The sequence below is a fragment of the Rutidosis leptorrhynchoides genome, chromosome 3 (genome assembly GCF_046630445.1).
Source record: "Rutidosis leptorrhynchoides isolate AG116_Rl617_1_P2 chromosome 3, CSIRO_AGI_Rlap_v1, whole genome shotgun sequence".
NCBI classification, from domain to species: Eukaryota; Viridiplantae; Streptophyta; class Magnoliopsida; order Asterales; family Asteraceae; genus Rutidosis; species Rutidosis leptorrhynchoides.
Genome location: NC_092335.1, coordinates 114,111,025 through 114,129,791, shown reverse-complemented (window position 1 = coordinate 114,129,791; position 18,767 = coordinate 114,111,025). Strand labels below are relative to the sequence as shown.

Here is an 18,767-nt window from a genome sequence, read left to right as displayed (position 1 = left end):
TGGTTATGCCGTTTGGATTGACGAATGCGCCAGCTGTATTCATGGACCTCATGAATCGAGTTTGTAGTCCATATTTAGATAAGTTTGTTATCGTTTTCATTGATGATATTCTTATCTATTCCAAGAGTGAGCAAGAGCATGAGCAGCATTTAAGGTTGATATTAGAGTTGTTGAGAAAAGAACAGCTATATGCTAAATTTTCTAAATGTGCTTTCTGGTTGAAAGAAGTACAATTTCTTGGCCACGTTGTTAGTAGCAAAGGAATTCAGGTTGATCCAGCAAAAATTGAAGCCATTGAAAAATGGGAGACTCCTAAGACACCAATGCAGATACGCCAATTTTTGGGTTTAGCCGGTTATTATAGAAGGTTTATTCAAGATTTTTCCCGAATAGCTAAGCCGTTGACAGCATTAACGCAAAAAGGGAAGAAATATGAATGGACTTCGGAGCAGGAGAACGCATTTCAAATACTGAAAAAGAAGTTAACTACGGCGCCTATTTTATCGTTACCAGAAGGGAACGATGATTTTGAAATATATTGTGACGCTTCGCGACAAGGTTTTGGTTGTGTTCTTATGCAACGAAAGAAAGTAATTGCATTTGCATCCCGACAATTGAAGATTCACGAGCGGAATTATACGACGCATGATCTAGAATTGGGAGCAGTCGTGTTTGCATTGAAGATGTGGAGACACTACTTGTATGGGGTTAAATTCACTGTGTTTACTGATCATAAAAGCCTTCAACATATTTTCGATCAAAAACAATTGAACATGAGGCAACGTAGGTGGGTTGAGTTAATAAACGACTATGATTGTGAAATTCGTTATCATCCCGGGAAGGCGAATGTGGTGGCTGATGCTTTAAGCAGAAAAGAACGAGAACCAATTCGAGTACGAGCGATGAACATAAAAATTCGCATGAATCTCAAATCACAAATCAAAGAAGTGCAACGAGAAGCACTTACTAAAGAAAATATAGGAAATGAAATAATGAAGAAGTATGCGAAGCAACTCGTTATGCGGGAAGATGGAATTCGATATTTTGCAAATCGTATTTGGGTACCGAAGTTGGGTGGATTAAGGAAGTTGATATTGAACGAGGCACATAAGACAAGATATTCGATACATCCTGGAGTTGGAAAGATGTACCAAGATCTTAAGACGCATTATTGGTGGCCTAATTTGAAGACAGACGTTGCAACATATGTTGGGGAATGTTTAACTTGTTCCAAAGTCAAAGCAGAACACCAGAAGCCGTCAGGGTTACTTCAACAACCAGAAATTCCAGAATGGAAATGGGACGGTATTACCATGGATTTCATCACGAAGTTACCAAAGACTGCCTGGGGATACGACACCATTTGGGTAATTGTTGATCGTCTTACCAAGTCTGCACATTTCTTACCTATAAAGGAAACGGATAGAATGGAGAAACTATTACGATTGTATATAAAGGAAGTTGTTTCAAGGCATGGAATACCTATTTCCATTATATCCGATCGTGATAGTAGATTTACCTCAAAATTCTGGCAATCACTACAGGAGGCACTAGGAACTCGGTTGGATATGAGTACCGCATATCATCCACAAACCGATGGACAGAGTGAGAGAACGATTCAGACTCTCGAAGACATGCTCAGGGCATGTGTGATCGATTTTGGAAACGGATGGGATAAATATCTACCGTTAGCAGAATTCTCGTATAATAATAGTTATCATGCGAGCATTGGAGCTGCGCCATTCGAAGCATTGTACGGAAGGAAGTGTAGATCTCCTATCTGTTGGAATGAAGTAGGAGATCGACATTTAACTGGTCCCGAAATCATACACGAAACGACCGAGAAGATAGTACAAATCAAGGAGAGATTGAAAACAGCCCGTAGTCGCCAAAAGAGCTACGCCGATGTTCGAAGGAAACCATTAGAGTTTCAGGTTGGGGACATGGTTATGCTAAAGGTGTCACCTTGGAAAGGTGTAATACGTTTCGGCAAAAGGGGTAAACTGAACCCAAGGTACGTAGGCCCGTTCAAGATCATCGAACGCATTGGACCGGTAGCTTATCGACTCGAGTTACCGCAACAACTCGCCGGAGTACATAATACCTTTCACATCTCGAACCTTAAGAAGTGTCTTGCAAAGGAAGACCTTACCATTCCTCTTGAAGAAATCCATGTCGACGAGAAACTACAATTCGTCGAAGAACCAATCGAAATCATGGACCGTGAAGTTAAAAAGCTCAAACAGAGCAATATACCGATTGTTAAGGTTCGTTGGAATGCTAGAAGAGGTCCCGAGTTTACTTGGGAACGAGAGGATCAGATGAAGCAAAAGTATCCACACTTGTTTCTCGATGACGCAAAATAGGTACAATTTTAAAATTTCGGGACGAAATTTATTTAACGGGGAGGTAATGTAACGACCCGCACTTTTTCGATCATACTATACTTATAAGATTAATATTTACATAAATTAAACCTTGCCAACATGATAAGCAATCCAAATTGTCGAGACTTATATTTCCGAAAAGAGTTTTACACAACGTTTGACCGTCTAGTTTGACCGATGATATCATGAACTATACAATATATGATAATTATACGTTTGTGTATATAAATGTATATATACATATTTAACATGATTAATAAATGTTTTAATATCTCATTTTGTATTAATAACAACAAGTTATAAGTATATTTTGAAACTACTAACTTAAGTTTTCAAAACGATAACTATACGTAACGTTATTTGACATAAATACTTAAGACTTATAATGTTATACATATATCGTATAAGTAATGTATTTAATCACTTTTAAGAACTTAAATACATAAAACCATATAAGTGTATTCACAAAAGATAGCTATATTTGAATCCTCATTCCATTTTTCACAAAATTTCTATACGTATATCTAGAGTATAAGTACTCGTATCATACCTAGCTTCTATACGTATTTACTAATAGTAAATACACATCAAATCACCACCTAACCCACCCTTGTTACTGCCCTTAGAGCAAGGTAATTGGAATTTGGATGCATGCATGAATTATTATACAAAAATACAAGAGAAAACCTTGTCTTGTCTCCTCATGGCCACGTTTTTATGGCCTTTATATGTATCATCATCTTCATTCATTTTACTTCAACTTTCTAGCCAAAACACACACATACTTTGAAGCCTTAAAACCCTTAATCAATTCAGCAAAGTTTCCAAGAAGATCTAGCTTCAAAAACCATACTAAAACACCATAAGAAAACCATACAAAAACACTTCAAGAAAACCCTCCAAGAACACCAACTTACTTCCAATCTTTCATCCACTTCTATCACCCTTTTGATTCTAGCTTCTTACTTCTCTCTTACAGCAACTTCATCCAAGGAACTTGAGGTAGAATCTATGTTCATAACCTTATTCGATTCATATATATATAGCTATCTTATTTTGTGGTACAAAAGTTTAACAACAAGAACATAGTTTGAATGTTTTCAAACTTGTTTGCAAACTAAATAGATCCTTCTAACTTAACTTTTAAAATACTTCAAGACCTGTAATATAACTTATGTATATGCTAATTTAACAAGGTAAAACTTGGTTTTTCAAAGTATAAGTATTTTTAGAAAAATGGTCATTAAATGATTTTGTTGTAACAAAAATGTTTAACTTCATATGTTTCACTAATGTTTCACTTATGCCGTATGATTTTGAATACAAACCAAGGTATTTACAGTTCATAGTCTTAAAGAAGAACTCGATCCAAGAAGATGGCAATTTGAATCAACGAAAACGGATTTGTAACGAAGAAACTATGACCGAAACAAAATTGGTTATCCTAGATCATTTCAACTACGGGATCAATTGGAAAAAAATGATATAAATCACATATTTCTAAGATAACATGATATTTTATATATATGTACTTATAATTCAATTTTATATGGTTCAGGATCACCCGTAAACAACACGAGAAGATTAATCATAAGATCCCATGATTGTACGCAACACGTCATTTGACAACACCGGTACCATGGGTCAAGATTAATCTCGACCAATACATATACGATGGGTTTTTATTTATTTCGTTGGGGGTTTTATTTATTTCATTGCGGGTATATTAAACATCTAAAAATGAACCATTAAAATTGAATTACTAACATCGGACTGCTAACTACGGACTAAGGAATTATTCAAAGTATTAAAAGTATAACAAGTATATATTTATAACGTTTGTTTAAAAATGAAAACATATTGATATATTATATATGGATAGGTTCGTGATATCAACCGGAAGACCGAGTCAAATTATTTATATCATCAAGACAAGAGTGAGTATATAGTCCCACTTTTAAACTCTAAATATTTCGGGATGAGAATACATGTATTTTATGTTTTACGATATGGACACAAGTAACTGAAAAATATATTCTACGTTGAGTTGTACCACTGGCATACTTCCCTGTAGCTTGGTAACTAATATTTACAGCGGTATTGTAAACGCGAATCCTGTTGATAGATCTATCGGGCCTGACAACCCCAACCGGACTGGACGACCAGTATTCAACGGTTGCACAGTACTTCGTTTCGTGACTACACTTGGTACGGTGTAGTAAGATTTCATAATAAAGGGAATATGCGACGTGATTAAATGTTAAGTATGGTTACCAAGTGCTCAACCACTTAGAACATTTTTATTAAACTGTTTATATACGAAATCTTGTGGTCTATATATATATTGCTGCCGGCATTAAACCTATATCTCACCAACTTTATGTTGACCTTTTAAAACATGTCTATTCTCAGGAGATTACTAAAGCTTCCGCTGCATCATGTTGGATCTAACCAGAATCTTGCGTACGCATGTTTGTGTCAAAAATAAAACTGCATATCCGAGATGTTGTATTGTAAAATATGCTAGAAACCGTGTTGTTGTCATTATTTGTAAAGTTTGTAAGTCGAAGATTATCGCTAAACGTTAATCTTCTTTTTATTGTCTTAAGCTTGTAACAAAATAATGGTTATGGTTTGTAATGTATAATATATGCAGTTTTCTTTCAAAAATGTCTCATATAGAGGTCAATACCTCGCAATGAAATCATACGTTATCTAACGCGTTCTTATGGTTAAGGACGGGTTATGACACAACCCCAACCGGACTGGACGACCAGTATTCAACGGTTGCACAGTACTTCGTTTCGTGACTACACTTGGTACGGTGTAGTAAGATTTCATAATAAAGGGAATATGCGACGTGATTAAATGTTAAGTATGGTTATCAAGTGCTCAACCACTTAGAATATTTTTATTAAAATGTTTATATATGAAATCTTGTGGTCTATATATTTATATCACTGCCGGCATTAAACCTATATCTCACCAACTTTATGTTGACGTTTTAAACATGTCTATTCTCAGGTGATAACTAAAAGCTTCCGCTGCAACATGTTGAATTTAAGCAAGATCTTGAGTATGCATATTTGTGTCAAAAATAAAACTGCATATCCGAGGAATTGTAATGTAAAATATGCTAGAAATCGTATTGTTATCATCACATGTAAAGTTTGTAAGTCTAAGATTATCGCTAAACGATAATCATCTTTATATTGTCTAAAGCTTGTATTAATATAATAGTTATGGTTTGTAATGTAAAATAAATGCAGTTGTTCTTTTAAAAATGTCGCATATAGAGGTCAATACCTCGCAATGAAATCATACGTTATCTAACTCGTTCTTATGGTTAAGGACGGGTTATGACATGTGGTATCAGAGCGGTGGTCTTAGCGAACCAGGTTTGCATTAGTGTGTCTAACTGATAAGTCGTTAGGATACATTAGTAAGTCTGGACTTTGACCGGGTCTGATTTAAAAACCATTGCTTATCATTGTTGGTTAAAATTTATATGTAAATATTATGTAGTACTAATGGGTTAGTTGTTGTGTGATAGATGTCGGGCTCAAAACTTGTTATCACATTCAGCGACTTCGAACCAGAATCTTCAGATGGTGTTCCAGTCATTAACCTATCCGATGACGAAAATAATATCTTTGGGGAAGACTCACAAATTCCGGATGAACCGACTATAGAGAACCCGGAAAGTGAACCCGAGGAGGAAAGTGAACCCGAGGAGGAAAGTGAACCCGAGGAAGAAATACAGGAAATTACAAAAGACAAGTTCGAACTAGGAAAGAAACGAAAGGCTAATGAATTAGAAAATTCAAATCCCGAGTTTAGTAAGGATGATGTGGCACCAACTCCACTAGACACTACCACCCCTATTCCCGCTATTCCTATCCGTTCTATCCCGGCATCCAGTTCTTCAGCCCCACAGCTAAAATATAGGCAGACAGCCAGGATAAGCATTAAGCGATTCTTTGAACCTAAACGTCCTAGAAAATAGACCAAACGATGCGCTGCCGTATTAAACCATGGGATCATATAATGTTTTGTATAATATTATTAGTGTGGTTTGCTTAATGTTCGATGTAAGATAAGCATATGTAAAATAGTGAAGTATGAAATGCAATAATTTTCCATGGTTAAATATTATTTAGATAGTAGTAATTGGTTCTGTACTAAGCTATTAAGTATGAACATTAACGGGTAGGTACTACCCTAGATATAATTATAAAACGCTAATAAGAAGAAAAGGCTTTTATAATAATACCTGGTTCATATTATTAATAAGCTATAATGTACTGTAAATATACACTACATCTATAATATTCCATGTGAATAATTATTTTATTTTCATTCTTATAGAAGAATATGGCGCGATTGAATCGAATGAAGGAACAAGAAATCGAGGAATTCATCAACCAGCGAGTAAACGACAGAATGCTATGGGTCGAGGCTGCAAGAGCTGCTGCAGTTAACCCAAATCCTCGTGTAGGATGCACCTACAAAACTTTTCAAGCTTGCAAGCCCTCATCATTCAGTGGAACAGAAGGACCGATCGGTTTAACCCGGTGGATAGAAAAGATGGAGACTGTGTTTAAAATCAGTGGTTGTGTTGAAAAGGACATGACCAAGTATGCATCGTGCACTTTACAAGATAGTGCACTCACGTGGTGAAAAAATTATGTGAAGGCTGTAGGAGGAGATGTAGCTTATGATACTCCATGGGAAGAATTCAAAATAATGTTAATCAACGAGTATTGTCCAAGGAACGAGGTTAGGAAGTTGGAAGATGAATTACGAAGCCTGAAGGTTGTTGGTACTGAAATCACCAACTACAATCAGCGATTCATGGAATTAGTTTTGCTATGTCCTGAATTGGTTCCAACTGAAGAACGGAAGATTGAAATGTACAAAGATGGTTTGCCCAAAAAGGTCAAGGCAAATGTTACAGCATCGAAATCTAAGACAATTCATGAAGCTATAACCATGGCAAACGAGCTAATGGATCAGGTCATCATGGATAAGAAAGTATCCAATACTGATATGAAGGAATCAGGTAACAAAAGAAAGTGGAATGGAAATTATGGTCGAGGTAACCAACAACAATCTTTTAAGAAACAAGAAACCACGCAAGGTGTGGGTAGTGGTTCAGGCTTTGGTTACAAAGGACAAAATCCTTTATGTAACCGATGCCACAAACATCACTCTGGCTACTGTAATGTGGTATGCAACAAATGTAATCGAAAGGGTCATCTTGCTGAAGATTGTAGGGCTCTCGTTACAAATACAAATGGTATCAAGACTCCTGCCACCAATGCAAATAGAACTGCTTTGGCTACCATTACTTGTTATGGGTGTGGAAAACAGGGTCATTATAAGAGCCAGTGTCCGAATCCAGAGAAGAATAATGGATCTGCACGAGGAAGAGCATTTGTTATTAATGCTAGAGAGGCGTGTGAAGACCCGGAGCTTGTTACGGGTACGTTTACCATTAATAACTTATCCGCATCTATTATATTTGATACTGGTGCTGATAGAAGTTACGTGTGTAGAGACTTTCACACTAAATTGAATTGTTCATCATTACCTCTAGATGCTAAGTACATGATTGAGTTAGCTAATGGTAAACTAATTAAAGCCGATAAAATTTGCCGTGATTGTAAAATAAATTTAGCCGGAGAAACATTTAAGATTGATTTGATACCCGTAGAATTAGGAAGTTTTGATGTAATAGTCGGCATGGACTGGATGTCCAAAATAGGAGCTGAAGTTGTGTGCGCCAAGAAGGCAATTCGCATTCCTCGTAAGAATAAAACGCCAGTAATGATTTATGGAGAGAAGGGTAACTCAAAGCTAAAACTCATTAGTTATTTGAAAGCTCAAAAGTGCTTGAAGAAAGGGTGCTATGCTATCTTAGCACATGTTAATAAAGTCGAAAAGAAAGAAAAAGAGAAGTGCATCAATGACGTGCCTGTGGCAAGAGATTTTCCTGAAGTATTTCCGGAAGAGTTGCCGGGATTACCTCCATTTAGATCTGTAGAATTTCAAATAGATTTAGTACCAGGAGCTGCACCAGTTGCCCGTGCTCCATATAGACTTGCACCGTCCGAGTTAAAAGAACTTCAGAGTCAGTTAAAAGAATTACTGGATCGTGGATTCATACGACCAAGTACTTCACCATGGGGAGCTCCGATTCTATTTGTTAAAAAGAAAGATGGATCTTTTAGGATGTGTATAGATTATCGTGAATCAAATAAGTTAACTATCAAAAATCGGTATCCACTACTGAGAATTGACGACTTATTTGATCAACTCCAAGGATCATGTGTGTACTCAAAAATTGACCTAAGGTCGGGCTATCATCAATTACGTGTCAAAGAAGAGGACATTCCGAAAACTGCTTTTCGGACACGTTATGGTCATTACGAATTTTTGGTCATGCCGTTTGGATTGACGAATGCGCCAGCTGTATTCATGGACCTCATGAATCGAGTTTGTAGTCCATATTTAGATAAGTTTGTTATCGTTTTCATTGATGATATTCTTATCTATTCCAAGAGTGAGCAAGAGCATGAGCAGCATTTAAGGTTGATATTAGAGTTGTTGAGAAAAGAACAGCTATATGCTAAATTTTCTAAATGTGCTTTCTGGTTGAAAGAAGTGCAATTTCTTGGTCACGTTGTTAGTAGCAAAGGAATTCAGGTTGATCCAGCTAAAATTGAGGCCATTGAAAAATGGGAGACTCCTAAAACACCAATGCAGATACGCCAATTTTTGGGTTTAGCCGGTTATTATAGAAGGTTTATTCAAGATTTTTCCCGAATAGCTAAGCCGTTGACAGCATTAACGCAAAAAGGGAAGAAATACGAATGGACCTCGGAACAGGAGAACGCATTTCAATTACTGAAGAAGAAGTTAACTACGGCGCCTATTTTATCGTTACCTGAAGGGAACGATGATTTTGAAATATATTGTGACGCTTCACGACAAGGTTTTGGTTGTGTTCTTATGCAACGAAAGAAAGTTATTGCATACGCATCCCGACAATTGAAGATTCATGAGCGGAATTATACGACGCATGATCTAGAACTGGGAGCAGTCGTGTTTGCGTTGAAGATATGGAGACACTACTTATATGGGGTTAGATGCACTGTGTTTACTGATCATAAAAGTCTTCAACATATTTTCGATCAGAAACAGCTGAACATGAGGCAACGTAGGTGGGTCGAGCTGATAAACGACTACGATTGTGAGATTCGCTATCATCCCGGGAAAACGAATGTAGTGGCCGACGCTTTAAGCAGAAAGGAACGAGAACCAATTCGAGTACGAGCAATGAACATAAAAATTCGCATGAATCTCAACTCACAAATCAAAGAGGCTCAACGAGAAGCTCTTACTAAAGAAAACATAGGAAGTGAAATAATGAAGAAGTATGGGAAACAACTCATTATGCGGGAAGATGGAATTCGATATTTTGCAAACCGTATTTGGGTACCAAAGTTGGGTGGATTAAGGAAGTTAATATTGAATGAGGCACATAAGACAAGATACTCGATACATCCTGGAGTTGGAAAGATGTATCAAGATCTTAAGACGCATTATTGGTGGCCTAATTTGAAGACAGACGTTGCAACATATGTTGGGGAATGTTTAACTTGCTCTAAAGTCAAAGCAGAACACCAAAAGCCGTCAGGGTTACTTCAACAACCAGAAATCCCAGAATGGAAATGGGATGGTATTACCATGGATTTCATCACGAAGTTACCAAAGACTGCCTGGGGATACGACACCATTTGGGTAATTGTTGATCGTCTTACCAAATCTGCACATTTCTTGCCTATAAAGGAAACGGATAGAATGGAGAAATTATTACGATTATATATAAAGGAAATAGTTTCAAGGCATGGAATACCTATTTCCATTATATCTGATCGTGATAGTAGATTTACCTCAAAGTTCTGGCAATCACTACAGGAGGCACTAGGAACTCGTTTGGATATGAGTACCGCATATCATCCGCAAACTGACGGGCAGAGTGAAAGAACAATTCAGACTCTTGAAGACATGCTTAGGGCATGTGTGATCGATTTTGGAAATGGATGGGATAAATATTTACCATTAGCAGAATTCTCGTATAATAATAGTTATCATGCGAGCATTAAAGCTGCACCATTCGAAGCACTGTATGGAAGGAAGTGTAGATCCCCTATCTATTGGAATGAAGTAGGAGATCGACAATTAACTGGACCCGAGATCATCCATGAAACTACTGAGAAGATAGTGCAAATCAAGGAGAAATTGAAAACAGCCCGTAGTCGCCAAAAGAGCTACGCCGATGTCCGAAGGAAACCATTAGAGTTTCAGATCGGTGACATGGTTATGTTAAAGGTGTCACCTTGGAAAGGTGTAATACGTTTTGGAAAAAGGGGTAAACTAAACCCAAGGTATGTAGGCCCGTTCAAAATTATCGAAAGCATCGGACCGGTAGCTTATCGACTCGAGTTACCGCAACAACTCGCCGGAGTACATAATACATTTCACGTCTCGAACCTTAAAAAGTGTCTTGCAAAGGAAGACCTCACCATTCCTCTTGAAGAAATTCAAGTTGACGAGAAACTACAATTCATAGAAGAACCAATCGAGATCATGGACCGTGAAGTTAAACGGCTCAAGCAGAGCAACATACCGATCGTTAAAGTTCGTTGGAATGCACGAAGAGGTCCCGAGTTTACTTGGGAGCGAGAGGATCAAATGAAACAAAAATACCCGCATTTTTTTCCCGATGACGCAAAATAGGTACGATTTTAAAATTTCGGGACGAAATTTATTTAACGGGTAGGTACTGTAATGACCCGGACTTTTTCGATCGATCTATACTTATAAGATTAATATTTACATAAATTAAACCTTACCAACATGATAAGCAACCAAAATTGTTGAGACTTATGTTTTTGAAAAGAGATTTACACAACGTTTGACCGTCTAGTTTGACCGATGATATCACGAACTATATAACATATGATAATTATACGTTTGTGTATATATATGTATATATACATATTTAACATGATCTAAGGATGTTTTAATATCTCATTTTGTATTAATAACAATAAGTTATAAGTATATTTTGAAACTACTAACTTAAGTTTTCAAAACGATAACTTTAAGTAACGTTTTTTGATATAAATACTTATAACCTATAATGTTTATACATATATCGTATATGTAATGTATTTAATCACTTTTTAAGGACTTAAATACATAAAACAATATAAGTATATTCACAAAAGATAACTATATTTGAATCCTCGTTCCGTTTTCACAAGATTTCTATACGTATATCTAGAGTATATGTACTCGTATCATACCTAACTTCTATACGTATTTACTATTGGTATATACACATCAAATCACCACCTAACTAGCCCTTGTTACTGCCCTAAGGTAGAGGTAATTACTTTTGTAAGATAGTATGACTAATTACACAAGATTACAAGCTTGGAAATTTGTCCATGTCCCCCCCCCCATTCACGTTTTTAATGGAGGTATTCTCACCTCATTTTGGTTCAAATTCTACATCATTTCTCTAGCTAAACACACACACTTACTAGCCTCATGTCTCTTTAAGAACTCCAGCAAAAATCCTCTCAAGAATCACCTTAAACACCACCATAACAAGATCAAACAAAAACACTACAAAAATACAACTTTCATTTCAAGTTTATGTCTTAAGTTGCTTCCAATCTTTCATCCAACTCCATCACTCTTTTGGTTCTAGGTTTTTACTCCTCTTTTACAGCAACCTTGTCCAAGTAACTTGAGGTAGTAACTTTGTTCATAACCTTATTCGATTCATATATATATAGTTATCTTATTTTATGGTATACAATTTTAACAACAAGAACATAGTTTGAATGATTTCAAACTTGTTCGCAAACTAAATAGATCCTTCTAAATTAACTTTTAAAATACTTCAAGACCTGTAATATATCATAAATATATTCTAATTTAACAAGGTATAACTTGGTTTTTCAAAGAACACCTTAAAAACTGTTTTTACGACGTCGGAGTGCAACCGGGGGCTGTTTTGGGCTGGATAATTAAAAACTATCTTGAACCTTGAATTGGAGGTTTAATTTCTAGAAAAATGATATCTACTATGAATATGATAACACATAAAAATTTCATGATTTAACTCAAAGTATAAGTACTTTTAGAAAAATAATCATTTAAGGTTGTTTACATGATGGAAAATGATTAACTTCATAAGTTTCACCAAAGTTTGACCTATGACCTGTGATTTTGAATACAAACTAAGGTATTTACAATTCATAGTCTTAAAGAAGAACTCGATCCAAGGAAGTGGCAAGTTGAACCAACGAAAACGGAGTTGTAACGAAGAAACTATGACCAAAACGAGATCGGATATCCAAGACTAGTTTAGCCACGAAAATAATTGGAGAAAAATTAAATAAATCACATCTTTTTAAAATAACATGATATTTTATATATATGTACACATAATTTAATTTTATATATTTCAGGATCACCCGTAAACAATACGAGAAGATTAATCATAAGATCCCATGATTGTACGCAACACGTCATTTGACAACACCGGTACTTTATGTACGCAACACGTCATTTGACAACACCGGTACCATGGGTCAAGATTAATCCCGACCAATACGAATACGATGGGGGTTTTATTTATTTCGATGGGGGTTTTATTTATTAAACACCTAAATATGAACCATTAAAATTGAATTACTAACATCGGACTGCTAACTACGGACTAAGAAGACATTAAAAGTATTATAAGTATATATATACGTGACGATTGTTTAAAATGAAAATATATTGATATATTATATATGGATAGGTTCGTGATATCAACCGGAGACCAAGTCAAAATATATATATCTTCAAGGCAAAAGTGAGTATATAGTCCCACTTTTAAACTCTAAATATTTCGGGATGAGAATACATGTATTTTATGTTTTACGATATGGACACAAGTAACTGAAAAATATATTCTACGTTGAGTTGTACCACTGGCATACTTCCCTGTAGCTTGGTAACTACTATTTACAGCGGTATTGTAAACGCGAATCCTGTTGATAGATCTATCGGGCCTGACAACCCCAACCGGACTGGACGACCAGTATTCAACGGTTGCACAGTACTTCGTTTCGTGACTACACTTGGTACGGTGTAGTAAGATTTCATAATAAAGGGAATATGCGACGTGATTAAATGTTAAGTATGGTTATCAAGTGCTCAACCACTTAGAATATTTTTATTAAAATGTTTATATATGAAATCTTGTGGTCTATATATTTATATCGCTGCCGGCATTAAACCTATATCTCACCAACTTTATGTTGACGTTTTAAGCATGTCTATTCTCAGGTGATAACTAAAAGCTTCCGCTGCAACATGTTGAATTTAAGCAAGATCTTGAGTATGCATATTTGTGTCAAAAATAAAACTGCATATCCGAGGAATTGTAATGTAAAATATGCTAGAAATCGTATTGTTATCATCACATGTAAAGTTTGTAAGTCTAAGATTATCGCTAAACGATAATCATCTTTATATTGTCTAAAGCTTGTATTAATATAATAGTTATGGTTTGTAATGTAAAATAAATGCAGTTGTTCTTTTAAAAATGTCGCATATAGAGGTCAATACCTCGCAATGAAATCATACGTTATCTAACTCGTTCTTATGGTTAAGGACGGGTTATGACATAATCAAACCGGCCATCATTACAAAACACACAAACTCTTCAATCCGCCACCAATCTATCTTGATCAGTCATCAAAATCTGCCACCTACAATTAAACTATCCACGTATAAGCATAAAGGTGCACGTTATAAAAATGAATTCATAATTTTAGTACAAAATTAACAAAGACATACCTCGATCAACGCAGTAGGCCAAGCAGTAGATGTACCAATGACGTCATGAATGTATCTCATATGCTCATATGGCCTAAACAAAACTTCATTTCTTTCGATGGCCACTTGAAGCTCTACCTCACACCAACCAGCTCCAAGTTCTGTCTGCAAAACAACCGTAGTTGGATCGATGCTTACCAACTTTCCTCTTGCTACCTTGTTGTTTGTAATGCTTTTCACATACACTTCATCTCTCACCTAAAATTTAGTTTCCAAAAAAAAAAAAAAAACATTTATGAAGGCTAAAAGGGTAGAAAAACAGTAAGGTAAGCTATTAAATTGAAACATACCTTTAAACGTTTAACAACCGAACCATTATCCTGATGACCCGAACCTTCATTCTCAACACCAGAACCATTATTCTTCCGAGCCAACTGGGCTTTTAACCTTGAATTTTCATTCTCAAGTTCTGCCTTATCAGACTTGAGTTGAGCATTCTCCTTACGAACGGCTGATCGACCAGGTACTATGCCCCACAAGTCTTTAGCACGAACGCCAAATCCATACGTTTGGGCAGAACCAGAATTATTGGGCCCCATTACCTAGGAAAAAACATCGTCTGGTCCAGGTGTATCAGTTTGACCGTCCACAAGTTTTTCCGTAAGTTCTTTCAATTGTTTCTTCATAAAAAAATTAATATTTAAACAGGCATATAAATATATGTCATGCAACATATTTTGGTATGACAGAAATGATTCTACTCTGGTATTCGATATATGCAATGCCCAATCAAAGTATAGCCCAATCACACCCAGATATTCAATATATATCCAATGCTTAACGTATTAATGCTAGACTAGGATTTTGGGATTTCGACATTAATACATAATGAAAAGCAAGTGGTGACTATCAATTGAAGACTCTATTAATATTCACCTCAAATAAATTGGCTAGAAGATTATCAAGTGGTTTATGGTGATTAACATATAAATATACAACTAATTAACTTAAAAGATAAAATAACCCAACTGAAGCGCATGAACATATCACAAAGGTAAAAGTCACTAAAAGTCTACTTCAAATGCAATAAAAACCTCATAGGTGGTTTATGGTGATTAACATATAAATATACATCTACTGATATCATGTGTAGGATATATTTGATCCACTTTTGATTCTTTCATACATCATAATAGTGTTTGTAAAATTACTTACGAGTACAGTTGCAGCTTCACCATCAGCACTTCCATTTGTAAAACATTTCTTAAACATATCGACCCGAGTAGGTTCTCTTCCGAAACTCGTCTGCAATGAGTAAAAACGAGGTAACTATTAACAATGTATATTCAAAAGCTATACTATATTAATAATTTCCCCATGATATTACCTTCAGTTCTTCATGAATTCTTGCAAAACTTTTTTTCCCGGTCAATTGCGTCAACTTCTTGTTAGCCCTATTGGCTTTATTTTTGTCAGACATCGCCTAAAAAAGAAAATATATTAAATATTCTAATATGAAAATAATATAATATAAAAAAAGTTACACCAAGTGTAAAATTATTTCATACCTTCACCCTTTCTCTACTCCAATATTCAAGAAGTCTTCTCCAATGTCTTTTGGTCAGTTCTTTAGGTAGTGAATTCAATTGAACATCCATTGATAAAGACAAATCAAAGTAGGCTTCCTTTATTCTCGCCCTCCAATTTTTCATTTTTCGACCATATGACTGGAGTATCCAAGAATCAGCAGTTTGTGGAAAATCAAACTTTGTCTACAAATTATAAAAAGAGAAAACATATCACATGAGAAGTAAAAAAGGCTTATTATCACACATATTTTAAAATACGTACCCTTAAGAAGTTGAGCAACTTATCTTTTTGTGTGTGTTTTAACTTGATTCCACGGTCTATAACTGGACAATATTGGTAGCTTCGCGTTAAGTTACCAAGAAAATGGGTGAGTTTACTACTGTTTTTGCAAATCGGCTGTCCATGTTCATTAACAGAATTTGGAATTCGAACAGATGCCTTCTGTTTCCAGATTTTTCGCATAAGTGCCGGTCCTCGAACTGTGTCGCCTTTATCTACAAAATATGAGCACTTGATTTACAATTGATATGCTACTAAACAATCAATAATATAAATCAAATAAACAAAACAAATTAGAAAAACAAAAAAATAACTTGATTCATCTGCTAGTTGGGTGGTTTGCTGATCAACATTCATCACAGGTTGAGTACTCGCATTTACTTCTTTACTCGCATAATAAAAAGGATACTGAAAGTTAGAATACATTCTTTAACATAATAAAAAAAATCAAGCAATATATAACAAATAAACCTTCTAGTTGTTGGGTGGTTTCTCGTTGGTGGTCTTCAAAATCATCATAATATTCATTTCCATATACGTAACCATCTTAAATATCATTGTTGGCTTCATACTCAGGCCCGGGCTCCGTATCCGTTTCTTCATCTATAAGACTTCTAGTTTCTTCGTGTCTAACTTTTTTGTGTCTAAACACCAACTTTCCCTCTAAATTTTGATCTTCAGGATTGTCTGTGTTAAGTAATGTAATCAATACATGTATTATTATATATTGTGAATGAATTATCAGTACATGAAGAGAGGCCATATATAGCCAAATACCCTAGCTAAGTATAATGGGTAAGCCCAACATGCATAATAAATGGGCTGAAGATTGCCTAAACCCAACAGAAACATACAACAAAAAACAAGCCCGATACAGCAAAAACAACTAATACACCTCAGATCAATGTTTAATGTGAAATCTATCACCAAACACATCTAAATTCCATACATCCGCAACCCTGCTAATACCTTCATAAATAATACATGATATGTGTACAGAGGAATGAAATAGTTAATATGAACTCACCATAACTGACTCTTATTCCATCTGGAGCTTTACTTTTTTTAACCCTCAGCCTCGTATCACTTGTTTGGCCCTTGGATTTTGTGTATAACCCTTTAGAGTTATCAGGAGTATCATAAACTCTTTTATTTGTTAAACTCGCTTTTCTCATTGTATTGGGAGCAACGAACTATTTACTTTTGTGTTTCTTGGTGGTTTGAGTCACAGTAGCCTCAACCTGTTTACCGAATCTAAGCTTGCAAGAGTTCTTGTTTCCTTCCATTGACATAATCTAAAAGAATGTAATGAACAATACGTACTCAGCAATTATATGAATAACATGTAATCATTTAACATAAAATACTTGTATATTTATAAACCTTTTAGCTACATAAAAATAAAAATTAATAAAGCAAGCATAATACGCATTTTGGATGGTCCATAATCCACACATAATACGGAGTTGCATCTTTTCATCCTCTTATGCTCAAAAAGATTTAAGATTGGTTGGAAGTTAATTCAAGTTTATGGCTGTTTTTATTTAAAATGCTTGTTATTGGAAGTTAATTCTACAGAGTAGTTGACTATTTTAAATGCAAAATTAATCATCTTATATGAAGAACATCTATTCATTTAACGCAACAGAGTTATAAACAATTTTATATATGGAGTAGTTAGCAACAATGTTATAAACAATCTAAAAGAATCGTTAATAACAGACAAGATAGATACCTGTACTGTGTTCTTTGGTGAAAAAAGAGATAGCTTGAGTTTCTTTGTTCAAAAAAGAGATAAATGTGTTGTTCAGAAACCTTTTAGCTACCCCAATTTGATTTGGCTCCTTCAATTTTGGGAGGTGATCTTTACACACTAGCATTTGATCCATCTACACCAAATTAATCCAAACTTCCTATTTTACCCTTAAACTACTATTTAGTCAATATACTATTTATAAGGGTAAAATAGGTAATTTATATTGTTTTGGTGTGGATGGATCAAAACTAGTGTGGCAGGATCAACCCCGAATTTTTTGAATTTACCAAAAATTTTGAATGAAAACATTTGGATCAGCTTAAAAATTTGGCTCCGAAATCCGTGATGTTGGCGGTAATGTTTGAGAGTGTAATTTTGGTGAAAATTAATTGAGGATAACTTCTCTATCTAGTTACATATTTACTTACATATACTTCGTATAATTTAAATAAATAATACGTATCTATCTATTTATTTAATTTAATTTATTTATTTTTTAATATTAAATTTCTAAAATGATGATGTTATAAATAAACATTTTCTAAGCATAAAAATAATTCAAAATAAAAAAGAAAAATTTTAAAACATCTTTGATGATGTCATTATTTTATATTAAATTTATTAAAAAAATAATACAAAATCTTTTATAAAAGAAAATACTAATCTTCAAAAGAACACCAACATATTTACAAGTTCATGTTGGTCGTTAACCTAAACGAACATCGTCTATCATAATATTGATCCTAATTGAACATTGTTTATCATGTATGTTAATTTGTTTAACGTAAGTACAGTGCATTAAGATCAATATATGAATCAACATTATTAAGATCATCGAACAC

At 34.9% G+C, this 18,767-nt stretch overlaps 1 protein-coding gene across 1 annotated transcript; it reads right to left on the bottom strand.

The window, feature by feature from the left end:
- Window positions 1-14,902: 14,902 nt before the first annotated feature.
- On the bottom strand, window positions 14,903-17,455 carry LOC139900313 (uncharacterized). Its single transcript, XM_071883099.1, has 8 exons — window positions 17,371-17,455; window positions 17,207-17,286; window positions 16,484-16,577; window positions 16,152-16,384; window positions 15,869-16,072; window positions 15,688-15,783; window positions 15,516-15,605; window positions 14,903-14,980 (listed from the first exon to the last, which is right to left on the bottom strand). Exons 1-8 carry the CDS (start codon window positions 17,453-17,455, stop codon window positions 14,903-14,905), a joined length of 960 nt encoding a protein of 319 aa, XP_071739200.1.
- Between the last annotated feature and the right edge of the window lie 1,312 nt (window positions 17,456-18,767).